At 44.5% G+C, this 22,574-nt stretch overlaps 1 protein-coding gene across 2 annotated transcripts in view; it reads left to right on the top strand.

Annotated features, from left to right (window-relative positions):
• The window catches only part of adgrl4 (adhesion G protein-coupled receptor L4), a 154,562-nt gene that overhangs the window by 75,158 nt on the left and 56,830 nt on the right, over positions 1 to 22,574 (top strand). For both annotated transcript variants that reach the window (XM_043698670.1, XM_043698671.1), the window contains exons 5-10: positions 452 to 631; positions 995 to 1,178; positions 7,532 to 7,648; positions 8,075 to 8,280; positions 10,097 to 10,270; positions 18,283 to 18,486. In XM_043698670.1, coding sequence (XP_043554605.1) covers positions 452 to 631; positions 995 to 1,178; positions 7,532 to 7,648; positions 8,075 to 8,280; positions 10,097 to 10,270; positions 18,283 to 18,486 — 1,065 coding nt within the window. The remainder of the gene's footprint in view (positions 1 to 451; positions 632 to 994; positions 1,179 to 7,531; positions 7,649 to 8,074; positions 8,281 to 10,096; positions 10,271 to 18,282; positions 18,487 to 22,574) is intronic.

The raw sequence follows: 22,574 nt of genomic DNA on the forward strand, positions 1-22,574 counted from the left end.
CTTCCGCCTAGGAACCCTCCAACCAAAAGGGATGAATGCAGATTTCTCCAGCTTCCTCATTTCCACTCCCCCCACCTTATCTCAGTCCCAACCACAGGACTCAGCACCGCCTTCTAGACCTGTAATCTTCTTCCTGACCTCTCCGCCCCCACCTCCTCTCCGGCCTGTCACCCTCACCTTGACCTCCTTCCACCTATCGCATTTCCAACGCCCCTTCCCCAAGTCCCTCCTCCGTACCTTTTATCTTAGCCTGCTGGACACACTTTCCTCATTCCTGAAGAAGGGCTTATGCCCGAAACGTCGATTCTCCTACTCCTTGGATGCTGCCTGACCTGTTGCGCTTTTCCAGCAACACATTTTTCAGTTCAAACACGATCCCAATAGCTGAGTGGTTTTGTGGAGCGTGCATCAGTTCCAAAGGCAATCAACTGGGTTTGGTCTTTGTTGATAGATTAGCAGCATCAAAGAACCACGTGCTGTTCTGGAGGCGATTGCTCGAAACACCACTGGAGGCCTTTCAGCCACTGATGTCCTTTTATATGTTGAAGTCCTCTCAAGATCAATCCCAACGCTGAGTGCAATCAACGAGACGATACCCGACAGAAGAGAGATCACCAATGCCACGATGAAGGTAGGTTAGTTAGAATGCTTGATGCTTCTTGTTTTATCACACGATGAGCGCTTGAAATCTTTATACCTACCGTTGAAAGTCGAAAAGTGTGGCACTGGCAAAGCACAGCAGATCAGGCAGCATCCGAGGAGCAGGAGAGTCGACGATTCGGGCATAAGTCCTTCATCAGGAATGTGTTATCAGAAAGGACTTATGCCCGAAACGTCGACTCCCCTGCTCCTTGGATGCTGCCTGACCTGCTGTGTTTTTCCAGTGCCACACTTCACAACTCTGAGTCTCCAGCATCTGCAGTCCTCACTTTCTCTTAGTCCCTGTATCGAAAGTCAAACTAACTCCCATCTTTCCCGTGCACACAAACTCTAGGCACTGGTTAAGACAGTGAACAATCTTTTAAGACCAGATGAAATGGCAGTGTGGAATGAAATTGGAGATAAGGAAAGGAGGAGAAGTGCCACAAAGCTGCTCCACGCTATGGAGACATCGGCCCTTGGCATCTCACATCACTTGAAAAGGACGACGGAGCTCGTATTTAAAGAGAGCGATGTTGGTGAGTTGGGCAGGAAAGTGGAGTTGAGGGAAACATGAGATCAGCCATGACTGTACTAAATGGTGCAAGATTAGAGTGGTGCTGGAAAAGCACAGCAGGTCAGGCAGCATCCGAGGAAAATCGACGTTTCTTCTTGATGAAGGGCTCCTGCCCGAAATGTCGATTTTCCTGCTCCTCGGATGATGCCTACCCTGCTGTGATTTTCCAGCACCACTATAATCTTGACTCTAATCTCCAGCATCTGCAGTCTTCACTTTCGTTTTTACTAAATGGCGCTGTCAGCTCAAAGGGCTAAATGGCCGACTGCTGCTCCTAGTTCTTATATCCTTTTGAGAGAAAAGCAGCGCTGTGGGTATGGTATTTCCCACATGGGATTGTTAAGAGTTTAAGTAAATTTGTGGTGCTCTTTTCTCAACATTTACTTCTCATGTACTCATCAAAGAATGCTTCAACTCTGCCACTCTTTTTGAGTCAATATTTTTCATGCTGTCAGCTCCCAGCATCTCATTCAAATTCCAGTCAGCTTTGATCTACGGCAAGGTTCTGTAGCAAGAAAGAGAGGCTTGCAATTTTTACATCAGAGGATGCCCAAAACGTGAACGATTGACTTTGTTTGAGACGTATTGTGGAAAGAGCAGCAGCCAATGTGCAAACAGAAGTACAGCAGGGAAATCTCCATGAAAATGAATACTTTTCGTCAATATTCACGCAGGAAAAAGGCAATGTAGTCGAGGAGAATACTGAAATACAGACTACTAGACTAAATGGGATTGAGGTGCATACGGAGGAGGTGTTGGCAATTCTAGAAAGTGTAAAAATAGAAAAGTCCCCTGGGCCGGATGGGATTTATCCAAGGATTCTCTGAGAAGCCAGGGAGGAGATTGCAGAGCCTTTGGCTTTGATCTTTATGTCATCATTGTTGACAGGAATAGTGCCAGAAGGCTGGAGGATAGCAAATGTAGTTCCCTTGTATAGAAGGAGAGTCAGGACAACCCTGGTAATTGTAGACCTGTGAGCTTTACTTCTGTTGTGGGTAAAGAGTAGTAAGGGTATGGAATGCTTTGTCTGCATCGGTTGTAGATTCGCCAAGTTTAGGTGCATTTAAATCAGCATTGGACAGGCAAATGGACATACATGGAATGGTGTAGGTGGGATGGGCTTCAGATTACTATGACAGGGCGGCGCAAGATCGAGGGCCGAAGGGCCTGTACTGCGCTGTAATGTTCTATGTTCTATGTAAAATGTTGGAAGGGTTATAAGAAATAGGATTTATAATCATCTAGAAAGGAATAAGTTGATTAGGGATAGTCAACGTGGTTTTGTGAAGGGTAGGTCATGCCTCACAAACCTTATTGAGTTCTTTGAGGTGGTGACCAAACAGGTGGATAAGGGTACAGTGGTTGATGTGGTGTATATGGATTTCAGTAAGGGGTTTGATAAGGCTCCCCATGGTAGGCTATTGCACAAAATACGGAGGCATGGAATTGAGGGTGATTTAGTGGTTTGGATCAGAAATTGGATAGCTGAAAGAAGACACAGGGTGGTGGTTGATGGGAAATATTTACCCTGGAGTTCAGTTACAAGTGGGGTACTGCAAGGATCTGTTTCGGGTCCACTGTTTTTTGTCATTTTTATAAATGACCTGGATGAATGCATAGAAGGTTGGGTTAGTAAATTTGCAGATGACACTCAGGTTGGTAGAGTTGTGGATCGTAATGAAGGATGTTGTAAGTTACAGAGAGACATAGATAAGCTGCAGAGATGGGATGAGAGGTGACAAATGGAGATTAATGTGGAGAAGTGTGAGGTGATTCACTTTGGAAGGAGTAATAGGAATGCAGAGTACTGGGCTAATGGTAAGATTATTGGTAGTGTGGATGAGCAGAGAGATCTTGGTGTCCAGGTACATTGATCCCTGAAATGTTGCCACCCAGGTTGATAGGGTTGTTAAGAAGTCATGTGGTGTGTTAGCTTTTAGTGGGAGAGGAATTGAGTTTTGGAACCATGAGGTCATGCTGCACCTGTACAAAACTCTGGTGCAGTCACATTTAGGGTATTATGTAAAGTTCTGGTCACCGCATTATAGGAAGGATGTGGAAGCTTTGGAAAAGGTTCAGAGGAGATTTACTAGGATGTTGCCTGGTATGGAGGGAAGGTCATATGAGGAAAGGCTGCGGGACTTGAGGCTGTTTTCGTTAGGGAGAAGAAGGTTGAGAGGTGACTTAATTGAGACATATAAGATAATCAGAGGGTTAGATAGGTTGGACAAGGAGACCCTTTTTCCTTGGATGGCGATGGCTAGCACGAGGGGGTATAGCTTTAAATTGAGGGATGATAGATATAGGACAGATGTCAGAGGTAGTTTCTTTACTCAGAGAGTAGTAGGGACGTGGAACCCACAGCCTACAACAGCATTAGACTCACAAACTTTAAGAGCATTTAAATGGTCATTGGATATGAATATGGATGAGTCTGATGAAGGCCTTTTGCCCGAAATGTCAATTTTCCAGCTCCTCCGTTGCTGCCTGACCTGCTGTGCTTTTCCAGCACCACTCTAATCTTGACTCTAATCTCTAGCATCTGCAGTACTCACCTCCACCAATATGGACGGGAATGGAATAGTGTAGGTTAGATGGGCTTCAGATTGGTTCCACAGGTCGGCGCAATATCGAGGGTTGAAGGGCCTGTACTGTGCTGTAATGTTCTATATTCAGTGTTCTTGAAAGTAGCGTCAAGGGTTTCTTTCCATGCATCTCAGAGAGCAGACAAGGCCTTAGTTTCACTTGTCATCTGAACAATGTTGCAGCCAAGACACTCTCACTTCTGCACTGAAGTGTAGTATCAGAAACTACATGATACCTCATGTTTAAAGAACTATTCCCCTGAGATATAGGATCATCCGTAGGCCATTCAGCCCATTGAGCAGTGTCAGCAGCCATTTCGTCATCTGCCAGTGTCCCGAGCTCTGGAAATCCATCCCCACTTTGCTCTATTCTCACCACTTCTCGTTTAACTCACTCTTCCGAACACGCCTCTTTGGCCCCGCCTCTGGTCATCTATCCTAATACCTCCTTATCTGGCACAGTGTAACTTCTGCCTGATAATAAATTCTGCAAAGTGCCTTGGGACATTTTGCAATTTAAAACTGGTTAAATAAGAGCACTTGCAGGGGAGATTACTAGCGGATCATGCGGGGTTTACATTGAGACAAATGGAAATCCTATTCTGTAAGTAGAAGCTTACCTGCAATAAAAAGGCAAATTTTATGCTAATAATTTGAATCAATTACAAAGAAAAATGGTTCATGTCATTTCCAAGCAGCGCAGGCTTACAGCAAGTGAGCTGAATGAGTGGTTAGTTTAAAGAAAAAGTATAGTTGGTGGAAATCTGAAGCCAATGCAAATAGTGAAGAGAATGCAAAACACGACAGTTTCTGGAGAGAATGGGTGAGATTCCTGTTAATGTGTAAAACAAAGTTATGGCGAGGAAGAAATATACCATGGTTCCATCATGAAGCCTTGTAAAAAAGCTGAAATTACCCTGCCCATGAGCACTAAGCACCATGTATTGTTACAACGAAATAAACTTTCCACAGAATGTCTGACGCTGGCACTTAATAGCATAAGGACTCTTTTAATAATGAGATTTGTGCCCTGTAATATCATGCTCAGGAAAGTAAACAATTGATCAGTCTCCTTGCTTCAGGCAACAAATTGTACCGAGAGGTTTTCAAATTTAAAATTTTATAAGTTTTAATGTTTCTTTATTCATACTGTCCCTTTTCACTCCCTGTTTTTCCCCTCGCTCTTTATTTTGCTATGTGTATTTAATCTGACATTAATTCTCCCTACTTCCTCTTTGACCTGTCCTCGCTTTCTCTCCCGTACCCCTAAAACTCATTGGTTACAGCATAGACTATTTATCCAAAACCCCAGGTGTCCCATTCCCATCGCTGAGATCATTATCAGCTTTTACTTCTCTCAAAAGGTTTTGAACTAAATGTGAATGAAATGAATTTAATGAGTGGAATGTACCAGTAAACTCTCAGATAATGCTTTGTGAACTACCATCACACTTTTCATGTGTGTGCTGTTCAAACTCATTGTAGCCCTTTCACTCTTTAGAGGCTCATTCTGTCAAAATGCGCCAGTTTTTTTTTGCATTTGTTAATTACCTCCTTGTTTTTCAGACCATGAGGCAATGATATTCTCTTCCTTCATTTTCTTTTTCTTTGAAATCTTCCCTCCATAACATCCCTTGCATATACGTTTCCTCATAAGATGTGCCCAGGCACCACCTCAGTCAGTCCATAACTTCTTCCCACACATTTCATTGTACACTTAGCCTCCTCAGCATTTTGACATCTGTTAATTTTTCTGTCCAGTTGATCCTTTCCACTCTCTTCCAAGGGAAGATATTCAGCAAGTTGGTCTCTCTCTCTTGTACCATCAGCCCCAAGTCTAACGTCCACACCCAACACCATGGGTTGCATGGTGGTTCAGTGGTTAGCACAGCACCAGGGTCCCAAGTTCGATTTCCAGCCTTGGGTGACTGTCTGTGTGGAGTTTGTACATTTTCCCTGTGTCTGTGTGGGTTTCCTCCGGGTGCTCCGGTTTCCCCCCACAATCCAAAGATGTGCAGGTCAGGTGAATTGGCCATGCTAAATTGCCCGTAGTGTTAGGTGCATTAGTCAGAGGGAAATGGGTCTGGGTGGGTTACTTTTCCGAGGGTCGGTGTGGACTTGTTGGGCCGAAGGGCCTGTTTCCACACTGTAGGGAATCTAATCTAACAATATCCCAAATCAAGCTCTTTGTAACTTTCTCCTTGAGTTATAGAAATGTACATCACAGAAACAGACCTTTCAGTCCAACTAGAACATGCTGACCAGATATCATAAATTAACCGAGTCTCATTTGCCAGCATTTGGCCCATATCCCTCTCAACCCTTCCTATTCATATACCCATCCAGCTGCTTTTCAAATGTTGTAATTGTACCAGCCTCCACCACTTCCTCTGGCACCTCATTCCATACACGTACCACCCTCTGGTAAAAAAGTTGCCTCTTGGGTCCTTTTTAAATCTTTCCCCTCTCACCTTAAACCTGCTCCCTCTAGTTTTGCACTTCCATACCCTTGAAAAAGACCTTGGCTTTCACTTTATCCATGCCCCTCCTGGTTTTATAAACTTCAGTGACATCACCCCTCAGTCTCAGACACTCCAGGGAAAACAGCCCCAGCCTGTTCAGCCTCTCCCTATAGCTCAGACCCTCCAACCCTGGCAACATCCTTGTAAATCTTTCCTGAACCCTTTCAAGTTTCACAATATCCTTCCTGTAGCAGGGTGACCAGAACTGAATGCAGTATTACACAATTGGCCTTATCAATGTCCTGTATAGCCACAACATGACATCTCAGCACCTATATTCAGTGCACTGACCAATAAAGGAAAGCATACCAAATGCATCCTTCACTGCCCTGTCTACCTGTGACTCCACTTTCAAGGAAGTATGAACCTGTACTCCAAGGTCTCTTTGTTCAGCAACACTCCCCAGAACCTTACCATTAATTGTGTAAGTCCTGCCCTGATATGCCTTTCCAAAATGCAACACCTCACATTTATCTAAATTAAACTCCATCTGCCACTCCTCAACCCATATAACCAAGGTCCCATTGTACTCTGAGGTAACCTTCTTTGCTGTCCACTCCATCACCAATTTTGGTGTCATCTGCAAACTGACTAACTATACCTCCTACATTCACATTCAAATAATTTATATAAATGACAAAAAACAGTGAATCCACAGTGGATCCTTGCCACACAATGCTAGTCACAGGCCTCTAGTCTGAAAAGCAACCCTCCACCACCCTCTGTAGTATGGGCCTGAAAAATAAGAGGCAGACAGTCAATTGACATAACTTCAAAAAAGGTACTCAGGAATAATAATTGTACAAAAAGCACAGGCAAACTGGAATGGAGCACGCTCGAAAAGTCAATCCTGGACACGGAAGTTCATTCCAAAAAGCATGCAGGAGTCGAAAGAGGCAGTGTAGATGTGGGTGATGCTATTGCGTTCATTATCTTGACAATGCATTGAAGCGTTAGCAACTGAGGCAAGCTGACAGTCACGTGACTAGGAAATGCAAAACTCTCATAACTCTCAGCAGAAACAGTAGCCTGAAAATATCGCTGTTGAAATTCAGTGTTGTGTTCCCAATTCTGTCTGTGAATTATTTATGGACCTTGTTGCGTTTTACTGACAGGTGTACGGTCTATGTTTATATTTAGAAGTGTCTGAGCAGACAGGGCTGACAATTCATGACTTATTAATGACACATATTTCTCTGCTCCCACAGCCCTTAAACTATACGCTTTTGATTTAAGCCGTGATAAGCAGCTCCGTCCTCATGCAAATCTGAATGGGAATCACTTAAGTATCTCTCAACGGAAAACTGAAATGGCCAGCTACAATGGTAAGTAACAAGTGACTGACATACACTTCACGGTTACTGCTGAACAAAGAGACCTTGGGGTGCAGGTGCATTGCTCCTCGAAAGTGGATTTGCAAGTGGACAAGATAGTGAAGAAGGCGTTTGATACACTGGTCTTGAGCAGAAGGTGGTGTGTGTATGGAATGAGCTGCCAGAGGAAGTGATGGAGGCTGGTACAATTGCAACATTTAAAACGCATCTGGATGGGTATATGGATAGGAAGGGTTTGGAGGAATATAGGCCAAGTGCTGGCAAATTGGACTAGATTAATTCAGGTTATCTGGTGGACATGGACTAGTTGGACCCAAGGGTCTGTTTCCGTGGTGTGCATCTGTAGGATCAGTTAGTAGTGGGGTTTCCTTGTCCTGTGTCAGCTATCAAAAATGTTTTCTCTTTGTATCCCACCAGGGACGCTCACCATCATTTTCCTGCAGTACAGCAGTATTGGCTCACTCTTTAGACTGTCTAACAGCTCGCAGGACGGGGACCACAATGGGACTGCGATACGACTGAACAATGTGGTCAACTCGCCCATTGTTGCTGCAGCAATCAAAGCGAACCCTCCATCTCTGTACCTCATGGATTACATAGTGTTCACCCTGAAGCACCTCGAGGTCAGTGCCCACATATGCAATGGCAATCAAGTGTACCTTGGTTGCAGTAGGAAGCTGTAGGGCTTCCTGTGCAAGGAGGGAACTAGAAAGTGTTCATTTGTGTTCAAGAAGCTAAAGGGAACCCATCACAGTCACTCCTGAGGCTGAGGGTGTCCCTGGAGATTTGAATGATGGATCTCCGTGAGCAGGATTTTTTGGATGGGGGTATTTTGCACCCTGGTACCTGAAGAGTGAGCAGGGCATGCCTTCTCTTCCCACTCACCCCCACCCCCCCCGAAAGCCCACATCATTTCAAACATTTGGTAGAATGCTAAGCGGCTAAAGGCAAGACTTTTACACCTGTTTGGGGAGGAAGTCCCAGTATCGTGAAGAGATTGGGATTTAGGTTTCAGAGGTGGTGGGAGGCACAGGTATCTCTGATGGACGCAGGGGAAGCTCTGAAGCAACTACATTCCCTGCCTTACTTGATGCCAGCCCACACAGTTGATGTTGGAGAAAGTGAGGACTGCAGATGTTGGAGATCAGAGTTGAGAGTGTGGTGCTGGAAAAGCACAGCAGGTCAGGCAGCATCCAAGGAGCAGGAGAATTGGCACTTCGGGCATAAACCCTTCAACAGGAATCAGCCTGGATGAAGGGCTTATGCCCGAAACGTTGATACACAGTTAAAGTTGCTGAGTTCCCACTTGATGAGAGTACACGAGCGATGGAGGTGGGTCGGGACACTTAAATCATAGAATCCCTACTGACCTTCCAAAGAGCATCCCACCCAGACCCACACCATCTTTATAACCCTGCATTGACCGTGACTAATATACCTAGCCTGCACATCTTTGGAGGAAAGCCACGGGGACACGGGGAGAATGTGCAAACCCCCCACAGACAGTCACCCGAAGCTGGAATCAAACCCGGGTCCCTGGCACTGTGAGGTAGCAGTGCCAACCACTGAGCCACCATGCTGCTCCATGGCATTAATCAAGCGCCTGGAGGCCTCAATAGTCCTAAGGACAAGCAGTCTGCCCGACATTCTGAGCCTGGTAAAATGAAAAATGCAAATGAGGCTGGGAAAGGGATGATGAGGCAGTGCTTAGGACACACACAGCATTTTACAAAACTGCCCACCATCAAAGCCTATTTGGCTGGGTCTGGTAAAATTCTGTCCTGTAAGTGAGATCTCATTCACAGTCCCTTTACAGCTAAGAAAATAATGACGCTTTGAAAATAAAACCGAGGAAGATTTTCTTTTTATTATGCACAGTGGATGTAAAGGATTTAATTCATATTCACACACGAAGGGTGTCTGCAGGTTTGGGTCATAGTCTATGCCAATCCTAACTGAGGTGGAAGGGGTGGTTCAGTAGCTGTAGGCTGCATAAAGGGAACACCAAGCCAGTCCTGTCTGCTATCAGTGATCAAAGCCTATTCTCCCTCGATTTAATATCCCCATTAATCTTGACGTTCTGTTATTCAAGTAGCTAAAATTTGGCAGAATATTGAGTAAATACAAAGTGAATAAATAATTTAACTAGTAAATATTTAATACTTAAAACAAGAAAAGTTGGTTTGATAAATGTATCTCAGTATCTTTTAACGGAAAACATCTTATTACTGGGAGTAATTTATTTGTTAAATGACCTTCATGTAATGATTCATTTAAACAGATTACAATTTTCACATCGATGATGAACAGCTTTGGCCTTTTTACATTTCTTTCTCTTGCTTTCCGCTTGGATGTTATGTACAGGAACGTGTTATCTGTTGGCACGTAGCCTTTGAATCGAAAGTAAGTCTGTCCTTTCTCATTCTATCTGTGCTTTAGCCTCTGGAAAAGCAGAAAGCTGTGTGTGTATTTTGGAATTATTCCACTGTCAGCATGGAGGGTGAGTGGGCCACAGAAGGTTGCAAGACCCTCCACTTCAATGCCACGCACACCACGTGCAGATGTAGCCACCTGACCAATTTTGCGGTTCTGATGTCTTCCTTCCAGATCAGTGTAAGTATCAAAGCTCTTACAGAGGGAGTCAGCAGCATGGAGAGTGGCTTCAGTGTCACCAGCCACAGTCAGAAAGGTACAATGTGGAGACAAAAAAGAAAGCATTTGCATTAATGTTGCACCTTTCACAACCCTTGGGTTGTTCTGAAGTGATTGACAGCCACTGAATTATTCGTTTGAAGCATTGTCGCTGTCGTAATGAAGGATTCACGATCTATGCCTTGTAAACTCCCTCAGAAGGAAACGTGATCCTTTTCCCAGCACCTGAACTATGTGTGCATTGCCAAGAAAGTTCAAAAATGTGGCAGAAATGGGAAAATTAGATTCTCGACACTGAGATAAAGAATTCTGGTTTTCCACCTAAAGGTTTCAATGGTTATATCAGCACCTGACTTCTCAGTGGTAGAGATCCGATTACGGTAGCTTTATATCTCATTTGTTGCTCATCTCATCTCATGCCTGCGCAGGTTTCCATTTTTCCAGGGGCTGGTGAGCAACTAGAAGGTGCCAATTTCTAACATGGAAGTGAGAGTGGTAACCTTTAATGACTGTAGCTTGGAGTTTTATTCTTGGGTTTGCATGTTGACCTTCACCCTCTGTCTAGTGAAGGTGGCAGAGGTAAATCCTGGCCTCAACATGGCCCATATCAAGCTATCCCATGATATCTTTCAAAAACACTTCCAACTAGGAGGACAAGGGCAGTAGATTCATCGAGTCACTTGAAATCTCCTCTCCAAGTCATTCACCACCTTGACTGGGAAATGTTCCTTCACTGTCGCTGGGTCAAAATCCTGGAATCCCTCCCTAAGGGCATTGTGGGTTTACTACCACAAAGCGGATTGTAACAGTTCAAGATGGCAGCTGAGTACCACTTTCTCCAGGGCAAACTAGAAATGGGCAATAAGTGCTTGCCTAGCCGAGCTATAAGCCACATCTTATGAATGATTAGAAATGGCACAGTTCAGCATTGCTGCATTTTGGAGCTCACTGATATCTTTCACAGCACGCTACTGTCAGGGCTTCACTTGCAGGAACATACGTCCACTTCATGCATTGGAACAAGATGCATTTCCAGCGATCCCGTTTGCTTTCTTAGCACCCACTCACTTTGCATTCCTTCGACATTCCATGCATTGCCATTTCAGTCAGAGATTAGTCGGACCATAACTTTGTCTCACCTTCTCTTTTAGCTGAGACAGAAAGCCGGGCAACTTGTTCTGATTACTGGCACGGAATGGTTAAGGGGTGGATATTTTGGTGTGTGGCACTGTGCGACATCAACCTCACACCGTATGGCAGGTGCCAGCCATTTAGCAAGAGAAGCATGTGCTTCAAGCAAAATGTCACATGGGGAAGTCTTAAGGGGTGCTGTCATTCTTTGGCCAGTCAGGGCGTATTGGCCACAGTCAGTTAAGGACATCATCTGATCTCACTCCAGGATGTTGGCCACAGTTAGTCAGGGACTTGGTGCGATCATAGTCCAGGGATCTGCGACCCCGCCCCCACCCCACCACAATCCAGGGATTGGGACACAGTCAGTCCCGCAGGTCAGGTCCAACCATTTCTGGGATTACTCGGATGTTAGTCACAAGCCACTCAGAAATCTTTCAGTGAGGGGGGGGGGTCTCAGGTGGGTTAGGGGGCCAGGGTGGGCTGTCGTCCCAAGTCAGTCCCTGGATGTGGCGCACAGTCAGTTCCGGAAGCTCAGGCTATGAACCTCAGTGGAGCTAGGCATGCTTCGCTAGAGAAATTTGGTAACTCTGGGTCCAGTTCACTGAAACAAAGAGGGGCTCAATGTTTGTGATGGAGCACAACTCCTAATTTAAAAGTGCGAGCCAATACTGCATGGGAGGGCGTAGGGTACTGCAGGAGGAGAGCTCTTTGGAAGTTCCCCAACACCCTGGCTTTGATGGAAGGACAATGGATAATGATGTTGGTGATGTTGATGGCTATACACCAGCCTGAGGCACAGGGAGAAGGTTAAGGACATTAATAGTTAAAAAGTGTGGCGGTTCAAATCTCAAAGTGTTGACAGGGTCTTCAGTACCAAATGGAACATGAAGACTGGGGCTCTGGTCATGGGCTTGCACCCAGAAGCACAGGTTGAATCTCTGGAATGTGAATGTTAGAAAGACATGAGGAAGCCCTCTGTCTTCTACCAAACCTCAACTGCACAATAAAAGAGTAGTAACAGAATGTCTGCCAGAACAGCCAGAGAGTGCGGAGTAAGTTGGTTTTGATCAGCCTACAGGGCTGGGTAGCGTGAGACCTGTCAAAGTACGATCGCATTAACCAGGCACTCAGAGATCTGAACTGACACCCGCCTACCACAACATTAATCCATACTTTCAGTAACCATCAACGTGGGCTAGGAATCCTGGCTATAATGTCCACCTCACTGATCATTGCGAATTAATCCTAACAATCTCTGTAAAGTGGAAGTAATTACAAGCAACCTTTAAATTGTCACGTTTGATTGACAGTTCCCAAATATATTCCATAGCGCTCATTGCCTGCATCAGGGCACATCTTTTTGTCACATGTTTAGCTGTAAATGGATCAAAACCTGCTCTCACACACAATGCTGATCACACCCAGACCCCGGTATTGCACTGAGCTGCAGATGGATTTGTGCTTCTAATCATCACCTTCCTGTAATCCACGTCCATTCAGCTGTCGTACCAAGAATAAAATGACAGAAGCTGCCCCTTCTTAGCGCCATAGAGCATTGATATATTTGTGGCCAGAGCTTTGGGAGACTCAGCAAGGGTTATACGTTTACAGAATCAAAGAATTGTACAGTACAGAAGAGGCCTTCAGTCCATTGAGTCTGTTCCACCAGAAATATACTGTTAGCAAACCAGCCTCACTTTCCCCCATTGGGTCCTCAGCAGGTCCTTGAAGGAGTCAATTGAGCAGGCTCTGGGTGAGGATGGCCACTCACTTCTCCAGATGGTCCAATAGCTGACACAGTTCTTGGGAAAATCTCGACGCCTCTGGAGGAACTGGCATTGAGGACAGTACACACTGGGCCTTGTGTCCCTCCTCCACATGATGGGGTAGACCCTTCCTGATGCCAGCAGGTTGTCCATGTGGAGGCAGATGTTGGAGTTTGATGCTGGTCCTGGGTTTGCCAATGCCTTTGAGGCTCTTCCATTCCACTAGGAATTCTCTGCGTGCCAGCAATATCAATGATAACACCGACTGGAGCTGGATCTGTTCAGGAGGGGAACAGTGAAACCCATGTCAGAACCTAAACAGCTCCGCAGTGATCTGACTCTTCAGCAGCCACAGGATACACTAATAAGACTTCACCATAGGCCGAGTGGGACATGGGTCTGGCAGCAGAGCCATGGGACACCTCAACATGGACCACTGACATATCATTCCTTATTCAGATGAATGCACCTCAAGCCAAGTCTCACTGGGATATTAGAACTGCGGGAGGGATGCCTTCACTTTCCCCACCTACTGCCTCCCAAAATACCCGGTGGCTCAGTGGTTAGCACTGTTGCCTCACAGCGCCAGAGACCCAGGCTCGATTCCAGCCTTAGGTGACTATATGCGGTTTTACATTCTCCCCGTGTCTGTGTGGGTTTTCTCCAGTGCTATGGTTTCCTCCCACAGTCCAAAGATATGTGGGTTATCCCTGGGAAATGCAGGGTTAGAGGTTAGGGGTCTGGGAGAGATGCTCTCTGGAGGGTCAGTGCAGACTTGATGGGCTGAATAGCCACTTCCTGCACTGAGGGAGATTCTATGAATTCTGGTCTTTATCACTTTGCTCAGATTAGCCCTTGCATTTTCTAATTAGAGCAATGACTACACAGCAACAAATCCTTAACTGGCTGTAGAACGTTTTGAAACATCATGTGGTCATGAAGGATTCAATATAAACAGAAGATTTTAAAATGGAAATAGTCTTTTCAAATTGCCTGCTATGTTACCATGCATTGCAACAGAAACTATCTTTCAACAAGACCTCACTAACTTGTTGTGAGATTCTGAAGCCATGAAAGGCACTAGACAAATGCCTTTGTATTTCAGACCGATTTCTCATTGTATTCATCTCGCAGGGTCGAGTGGGAGGTGCTCGAGATGAAGACAGTAAGCATGCTGTTCCCTGTTGAGAGTTAGTAACAGGAGCATACCCTTCTTGTTTTGCAACCTGTGAATCAATAGCAGGGTCATAGGCCTGGCTCTGATATTATCAAAACATTAAACTCCAAAACACATCTCCCTCGAGTCAAATTCTGTTTCTCCAGTCCTAAATTCTCATATAGTCTGAGGAGACGGACTCAGCCATTTAAGACTCATTCACGGAGAAATGTCTTCAGCCAGAGAATGGTAGTCCTTTGGAATTCTCTGCCACAGAAAAGGGCAAGATGTACATGTATTTGGAAAAGCAAGGACTGATTAGGGATAATCAACATGGCTTTGTGCATGGGAAATCATGTCTCACAAACTTGATTGAGTTTTTTGAAGAAGTAACAAAGAGGATTGATGAGGGCAGAGTGGTAGATGTGATCTATATGGACTTCAGTAAGGTGTTCGACAGGTTCACCACAAGAGACTGGTGAGCAAGGTTAGATCTCATGGAACACAGGGAGAACTAGCCATTTGGATACAGAACTGACTCGAAGTTAGAAGACAGAGGGTGCTGGTGGAGGATTGTTTTTCAGACTGGAGGCCTGTGATCAATGGAGTGCCACAAGGATCGGTGCTGGGTCCACTACTTTCCATCGTTTATATAAATGATTTGGATGTGAGCATAACAGGTATAGTTAGTAACTTTGCAGATGACACCAAAATTGGACAGTGTAGTGGACAGCAAAGAAGGTTACCTCAGATTACAATGGGATCTTGATCAGATGGGCCAATGGGCTGAGAAGTGGCAGATGTAGTTTAATTTAGATAAATACAAGATACTACATTTTGAAAAAGCAAATCTTAGCAGGACTTATACACTTAATGGTAAGGTCCGAGGGAGTGTTGCTGAACAAAGAAACCTTGAATTGCAGGTTCATGACTATTTGAAAATTGAGTCGCAGGTAGATAGGATAGTGAAGAAGGCATTTGGTATGCTTTCCTTTATTAGTCAGAGTATTGAGTACAGGAGATGGGAGGTCATGTTGCGGCTGTACAGGACATTGGTTAGGCCATTGATGGAATATTGCGTGCAATTCTGGTTTCCTTCCTATCGGAAAGATGTTGTGAAACTTGAAAGGGTTTTGAAAAGGTTAACAAGAACGTTGCCAGGGTTGGAGGATTTGAACTATAGGGAGAGGTTGAATTAGCTGGGACTGTCTTCCCTGTGGCATCGGAGGTTGATGGGTGACCTTATAGAGGTTTACAAAGTCATAAGGGGCATGGATAGGATAAATAGACAAGGTCTTTTCCCTGGGGTCGGGGAGTTCAGAACTAGAGGGCATAGGTTTAGAGTGAGAGAGGAAAGATATAAAAGAGACCTAAGGGCCAATGATTTCATGCAGAGGGTGGTGCGTGTGTGGAATGGGCTGCCAGAGGAAGTGGTGGAGGCTGGTACAATTGCAACATTTAAAAGGCATCTGGATGGGTATATAAATAGGAAGGGTTTGGAGGGATATGGGCCAGGTGCTGGCAGATGGGACGAGATTGGGTTAGAATATCTGATCAGCATGGACCAGTTGGACTGAAGGTCTGTTTCCATGCTGTATATCTCTATGACTCTCTGACTCTATGACTGAGTCCAAATCATTGAACATTTTCAAGAAGGAGTTCGATGGTGTTCTTAGGGTGAGGGCAATCATAAGGCATGGGGAGAAAACAGTAATAGAATGTTGTGTTGGAAGATTAGTAATGATTGTGGAATAGAAACCCGAAATGTGGAATCAGGCTACTCGGCCCATCAAGGCCAGTCTGACTCCCCAAAGAGCATTCTACTCAGAACCACCCCCTCCATGTAACCCTGCATTTGCCATGGCCAATCCACTCAACCTGCACATTTGTTTGACTATGGGAGGAAACCCACACATTCACGGGGAGAGCGTGCAAACTTCACACAGCCAGCTGCCTGGGGGTAGAATTAAACTCATGTCCCTGGCACTGTGAGGCAGCTGTGCTAACCACTGGGCTACCGTGCCACCCTGACATTGGGATTGCAGGCTTTAGGGACTGCTGTTGCTCCCATTTCCTAAGTTGCTTTGATTATTATTGAGAATCATCATCTGGACAGTTTGTGTGATACTGCTATTTGAGGGAATATGAAACATCTGGTTGGTTAAATTCAATATTGCAAGCAATTCAACAAGTCCCACAATTACATAAGGTGGGAAACATGTTGAACCAACTGAATTGTTATCAGTGGGATCAGAGGGCAACATGGTGAGTCAGTGGTCAATATAGTTGCCTCACAGCGCCAGGGATCCAGGTTCGATTCCAGCCTCAGGCAACTGTCTGTATGAAGTTTGTACATTCTCCCCTTGTCTGCATGGTTTCCTTTGGGTTGTCTAGATTTTACCCACATTCCAAAGGTGTGCAGATAGAAACATAGAAACGTAGAAAAATACAGCGCAGTACAGGCCCTTTGGCCCTCGATGTTGCGCCGATCCAAGCCCACCTGCCTACACTCGTCCACTATCCTCCATATGCCTATCCAATGCCCGTTTAAATGCCCATAAAGAGGGAGAGTCCACCACTGCTACTGGCAGGGCATTCCATGAACTCACAACTTGCTGAGTAAAGATTAGGTGGATTGGCCATGGATTGGCCATGCTAAATTACACATAATATTCAGGATGTGTAGATTAGGCACAGTAGCTACAGGAAATGCTGGGATAAGGGATGGATCTGGGTGGGATGCTCTTCAGAGAGTTGGTGTGGACTTGTTGGGCTGAATGGCCTGATTTCACAGTGTGGGGATTCTGTAAAAGGAATGTTGGATTTCCTATCCCATCCTTTTTTTTCAGTCCTGATCTCTTAAATGCTTTTGAAGAGATGGTGTTTAATGTGAGCCAGATGCCTCATCCACATCTTTTCTGATGCTTTCACCTTGCATATGTCAGTTGGCAATTCACCAATGGTGGGTGATATTCATCTGAATATACCCCACATGGTGAGCTGTTGTCTTTGGGTTGTACTGCCTTAAGGCGCAGAATTAACCCTAACTTTCAAAAAGAATTTGATATGTATTTGGATGGAAAATTGTATGGGAGTATGGAAATAGAGTGGGGCAGTGGGACAAATTGGTTCGTACTTTCAAACAGCCAGCACAGAGACAATGAGCCAAATGGCCTCATTCTGAAATGCATCTTTTTAAAAATGCATTCATTTGTTGAATGTCACAGCATTTATTGTCTGTCCTAGCTGCCCCTTGAAAAGGTGGCGGAGAGCTACTTTCTTGAACTGTTGCAGTCCATCTGCTGTGGGTTGGCCCTGAGGGAGGGAATTCCAGGATTCTGTTCCATGAAGGAACAACAATATGTTTCCAACATTCTGACTGATGGATATGACCCAAACAGCAAAATGTAGATCAAGACCAGCTTGTATTGTTCACTTATTTTCAGTACTGTGATTAAATGTCGGGGGATAGAACAAGGTCATTTAGCCCATCATGACTTCATCAAATGAAGTCCGTTGCCAATCTCCTGATGATTTCCCCCTACCTTTGCAGCTCACTCCTGTCCAAATATTCATAAAATACCCTCTTGAATGGGAAAATGTTATACTAAGTGTGAGAACAAATGTTGGAAAACCTTCATTATATGATAACTTCATTGTCCACAGTGTTCCTTCATCACAACATCAAATGGAAGCTCTGTTCTGCAATATAATTAGCAGCAAAATTCCCTTTGCATCCGGTTTTCCACTGATCAGTACCTGAATATCATTCCAAGGGGAAAATCATTGCCTGTTATGCTGGAAGGGGAGAAGAGAAAAGTGTTTTCTAATTTGTATATGTTTCTCTCATGTGCATTTTGTACGGAAAAAGCAAAAGTTTTACAATGTTAAAACCATTGACTCTTACTCCCTTGCAGGATGTCCTACATAATAATATCCTGACACGGATTACCCAGCTGGGGATTATTGTGTCCTTGATCTGTCTGTCAATGTGCATCTTTACCTTCTGCTTCTTCAGTGAGATTCAAAGTACGAGGACAACCATTCACAAGAATCTCTGTTTCAGCCTGTTTATTGCAGAGTTGCTGTTTCTTACTGGCATTAACATGAACAGTAATAAGGTAAGGAGTGCAAATTAACACCCTCAGATATATTCAATCCACACACCCTCTCCACAAAAAGATGTTTTCAAATGGTCATTCAAAATCCACTTAGTTCCCATCTCCCCATCGTCATACGTTATGAGTTCTCTGGGTTGCTGCATATGTTATTTATTTCACAGCAATGCAAGATTGTCTTTTTTTTCTCTAAGTACAAATAGTTTATTTGCAAAACTTAAGAAAGTTAGAATGTATAAAAGTTCAGCACACTTATCCAGAAAATCCCAAGGGTTTGGTGGAATCTTTTTTTCTGAGTGGAAGCGGTCAATTATTTACACTGCAGCCCCACCCACAGGATTAAGCAATCAAGCACAGTTATATTGATCAGTGAACAAGCCAGCTCAGTCAAATACAGGTCAATTGCTATTAATCACTTTGTTATGTAATGTAAGATGTCTCTCCACCCTCCTTGCATGATTAGATTCCCTACAGTGCGAAAACAGGCCCTTCAGCCCAACAAGTCCACACCAACCCTCCGAAAGATAACCCCCCCCAGGCCCATTTCCCTCTGACTGATGCACCTAACATTATGGACAATTTAGCATGACCAATTCAGCAGACCTGCACATCTTTGGGCTGCAGGAGAAACTGGAGCAAGCCCATGCAGACACAGGGAGAATGTGCAAATTCTACGCAGTCACCCAATTTAATCTGGGTCCCTAGCACTGTGAGGCAGCAGTGCTGACCACTGAGCCACCATGCTGCCCTAATCCTGGACAGTTTGTATTGCCCTAAAGGTGCTTTGCACATAATTTAATCTTTCAGAACACACATGTTTTACAAGTTGTGGTTAATAAATCAAAAAAAAGAGGTGATTTAATGATGAAGATAAAATTGTTCAATTCAGTATAAGAATACTTCCAATGTATTAAAAAAAAAGATGCTTTGAGGTGGAGCTCTTGTGGCTTCGTGGTATGTCACTACCTCTAGACCAGGAGGCCCAGGTTCAAGTCCCACCTCATCCAGAGGTGTGTTGTAAAATATCTGAATAGGTTGATGAAATATTTCTAATCAACCTATCCAGAGGTGTTATTGAATACCTCTGGAGCAAATGGCTTGAATCCATGTCTCCTGGCTCAGAGACTAGGACACTACTACTGCATCAGAAGAATCCTTGAATAGATTGATTACAATAACTGCCCAGATGTGCATCAGATGCCCTGTGCTATGAGGCTAGTGGAACATTGTCTCTAATTGCATTATCAGCTCTGGTCTGATAAAGAAGACCATTGAGGGCCTTGTTTTATAGTGGTAGTGTCTCCACCTCCGGAACAGGAGGCCTGGCTTCAAGTTCCACATGCTTCAGCAATGTGTAATTGAGAAACATAGAAGATAGGAGCAGGAGGAGGCCATTCAGCTCTTTGAACCTGCTCCACCATTCAATACAGCCATGGCTGATCATCCAACTCAATAGCCTAATCCTGCTTTGTCCCCATAACCTTTGATCCCATTCGCCCCAAGTGCTATTTTTAGCCGCCCCTTGAATACATTCAATGTTTTGGCATCAACTGCTTCCTGTGGTAATGAATTCCAAAGGCTCACCACTCTTTGGGTGAAGAAATATCTCCTCATCTCTGTCCTAAATGATCCACTCTGAATCCTCAGACTGTGACCCCGGTTCTGGATGCACCTACCTTCAGTGTAGGAGTTGGGAGGTCATGTTGTGGCTGCACAGGATGTTGGTTAGGCCACTGTTGGAATATTGCGTGCAATTCTGGTCTCCTTCCTATCGGAAAGATATTGTCAAACTTGTAAGGGTTCAGAAAAGATTTACAAGCATCTTGCTAGAGTTAGAGGATTTGAGCTATAGGGAGAGGCTGAACAGGCTGGGGCTGTTTATCCTGGAGGGTCGAAGGCTGAGGGGTGACCTTATAGAGGTTTGTAAAAGCATAAGGGGCATAGATAAGATAAATAGAGTAAGTCTTTTCCCTGGCATGGGGGAGTCCAGAACTCGAGGGCATAGGTTTAAGGTGAGAGGGGAAAGATATAAAAGGGTCCGAAGGGGCAACTTTTTCACGCAGAGGGTGATATGTGTATGGAGTGAGCTGCCAGAGGAAGTGGTGGAGGCTGGTAAAACTACAGCATTTAAAATGCATCTGGATGGGTATATGAATAGGAAGGGTTTGGAGGGATATGGGCCAGGTGCTGGCAAATGGGACTGGATTAGGTTGGGATACCTGGTCGGCATGGGCAAATTGGACCGAAGGGTCTGTTTCCGTGCTGTACATCTCTACGACTCAGTGACTGTAAGTAATTCCACTTCATCTCTCTTTTAAATCCAAAAACTATGATCTCTCATTCTAGATTGCCCCACAAGGGGAAACATCAACTCAGCATTTACTCTGTCAATCTCCATTAGCATTTTATATGCCTCAATTAGATCATTTCTCTAAATCTTCTAAATTCCTGTGAGTATAAGGTTCAATGCTCAATCCCTCCTCATGAGAGAAGGCTTTCATGTCTGGAATTAAACTGAACTGCCTCCAATACAATTACATCCATCCTCAAATAAGGAAACCAAAACTGTACACAGTTTTCCAGATGGGGTCTCACCAATGTCTTAAACAACACTTTTGCAACAATTACAACAACACTTCCCTACTTTTATACAACATTCCATCAGCAATAAATGTCAAAATCCGATTTCCCCTCCTTATTGCCAGCTGGACATGCAGACTGACTTTTTGCAACTCATCAACAAAGATATCCACTGAAATGTTTTGAAGTTTTTCTCCATTCAGATAATAAGTTGCTTTTACACTCTTCTGACCAAAGTGGATAACTTCACACTTATCCATGTTAGATTTCATCTGGCAAACATTGGTCCATTCACCTGACTTGTCCATGTTATTTATTAATTCTTTATTTCTTTGTTGCAATTTATATTCCCATCTATATTAGTGTCACCTGGAAATTTGGCTACAGTATATTCTATCCCTGAATCCAAGTCATTAATATCGATCACTTCTAGTACACTCACAGAATAAAATCCCTACAGTGTGGAAACAGGCCATTTGGCCCAACTGGGCAGCACGGTGGCACAGTGGTTAGCACTGCTGCCTCACAGCACCATGGACCCAGGTTCGATTCCAGCCTCGGGCGACTGACAGTGTGGAGTTTGCACGTTCTCCCCTGTGTCTGAGTGGGTTTCCTCCGGGTGCTTTGGTTTCCTCCCACAGTCCAAAGATGTGCAGGTTAGGTGAATTGACTGTGCTAAATTGCCCACAGTATTAGGTGCACTTGTCAGAGGGAAATGGGTCTGGATGCGTTACTCTTGAGAGGATTGGTGTGGACTTATTGGGCTGAAGGGCTTGTTTCTACACTGTAGGGAATCTAATCAAAACAAGTCCACACCAGCCCTCCAAAGAATAACCCACCCAAACCCATTCCCCATTACTCTACTTTTGCCCCTAACTAATGAACCCAGCCTATGCAGCCCTGAACACTTATGGGCAATTTAGCATGGCCAATTCACCTGACCTGCCCCTGCTGGGATTGTGGGAGGAAACCCACACAGACACGGGGAGAATGTGCAAACTCCACACAGACAGTCGCCCGAGGTTGGAAACGAACCCGTTCCTTGACGCTGTGAGGTAGCAGTGCTAACCATTGTGACTGATTGACCATCCTAAATCGGTTGGTAGCATAATGTTTCACACACTCAGGATAAGCTAGAAAGTAACTCTCCAACTACAGAATTATATATAATGTTGGACACTTTGTGTCTCCCACAAACCTACCTTCACTGGTCAGTGCACATGTAGGGATTTCTACAGTTCCACACATTCCTTTATCAACAATCCTGTAAACACAGCCTGAGCCAAATTTATCATTATGCAAGTTTGATGATGAAATAGAATGCATCCTCGTGATAATGGCTACCCATGTCAGAATTACTGGCCTGTATTGTATGCAACATGGCAGTTAATTGTCAATCATCATTAACTAGTGTACTATCTATGGAAATGCCTCAACTGATTAGAGTTCATTTGTAATCAGCATTCTCCTCTCATGGAGTATTAGTGTTGGCTTTCCTCTTTCTTTGTATT

This window comes from Chiloscyllium plagiosum, chromosome 11 (genome assembly GCF_004010195.1).
Source record: "Chiloscyllium plagiosum isolate BGI_BamShark_2017 chromosome 11, ASM401019v2, whole genome shotgun sequence".
In the NCBI taxonomy this organism is placed as follows: Eukaryota; Metazoa; Chordata; class Chondrichthyes; order Orectolobiformes; family Hemiscylliidae; genus Chiloscyllium; species Chiloscyllium plagiosum.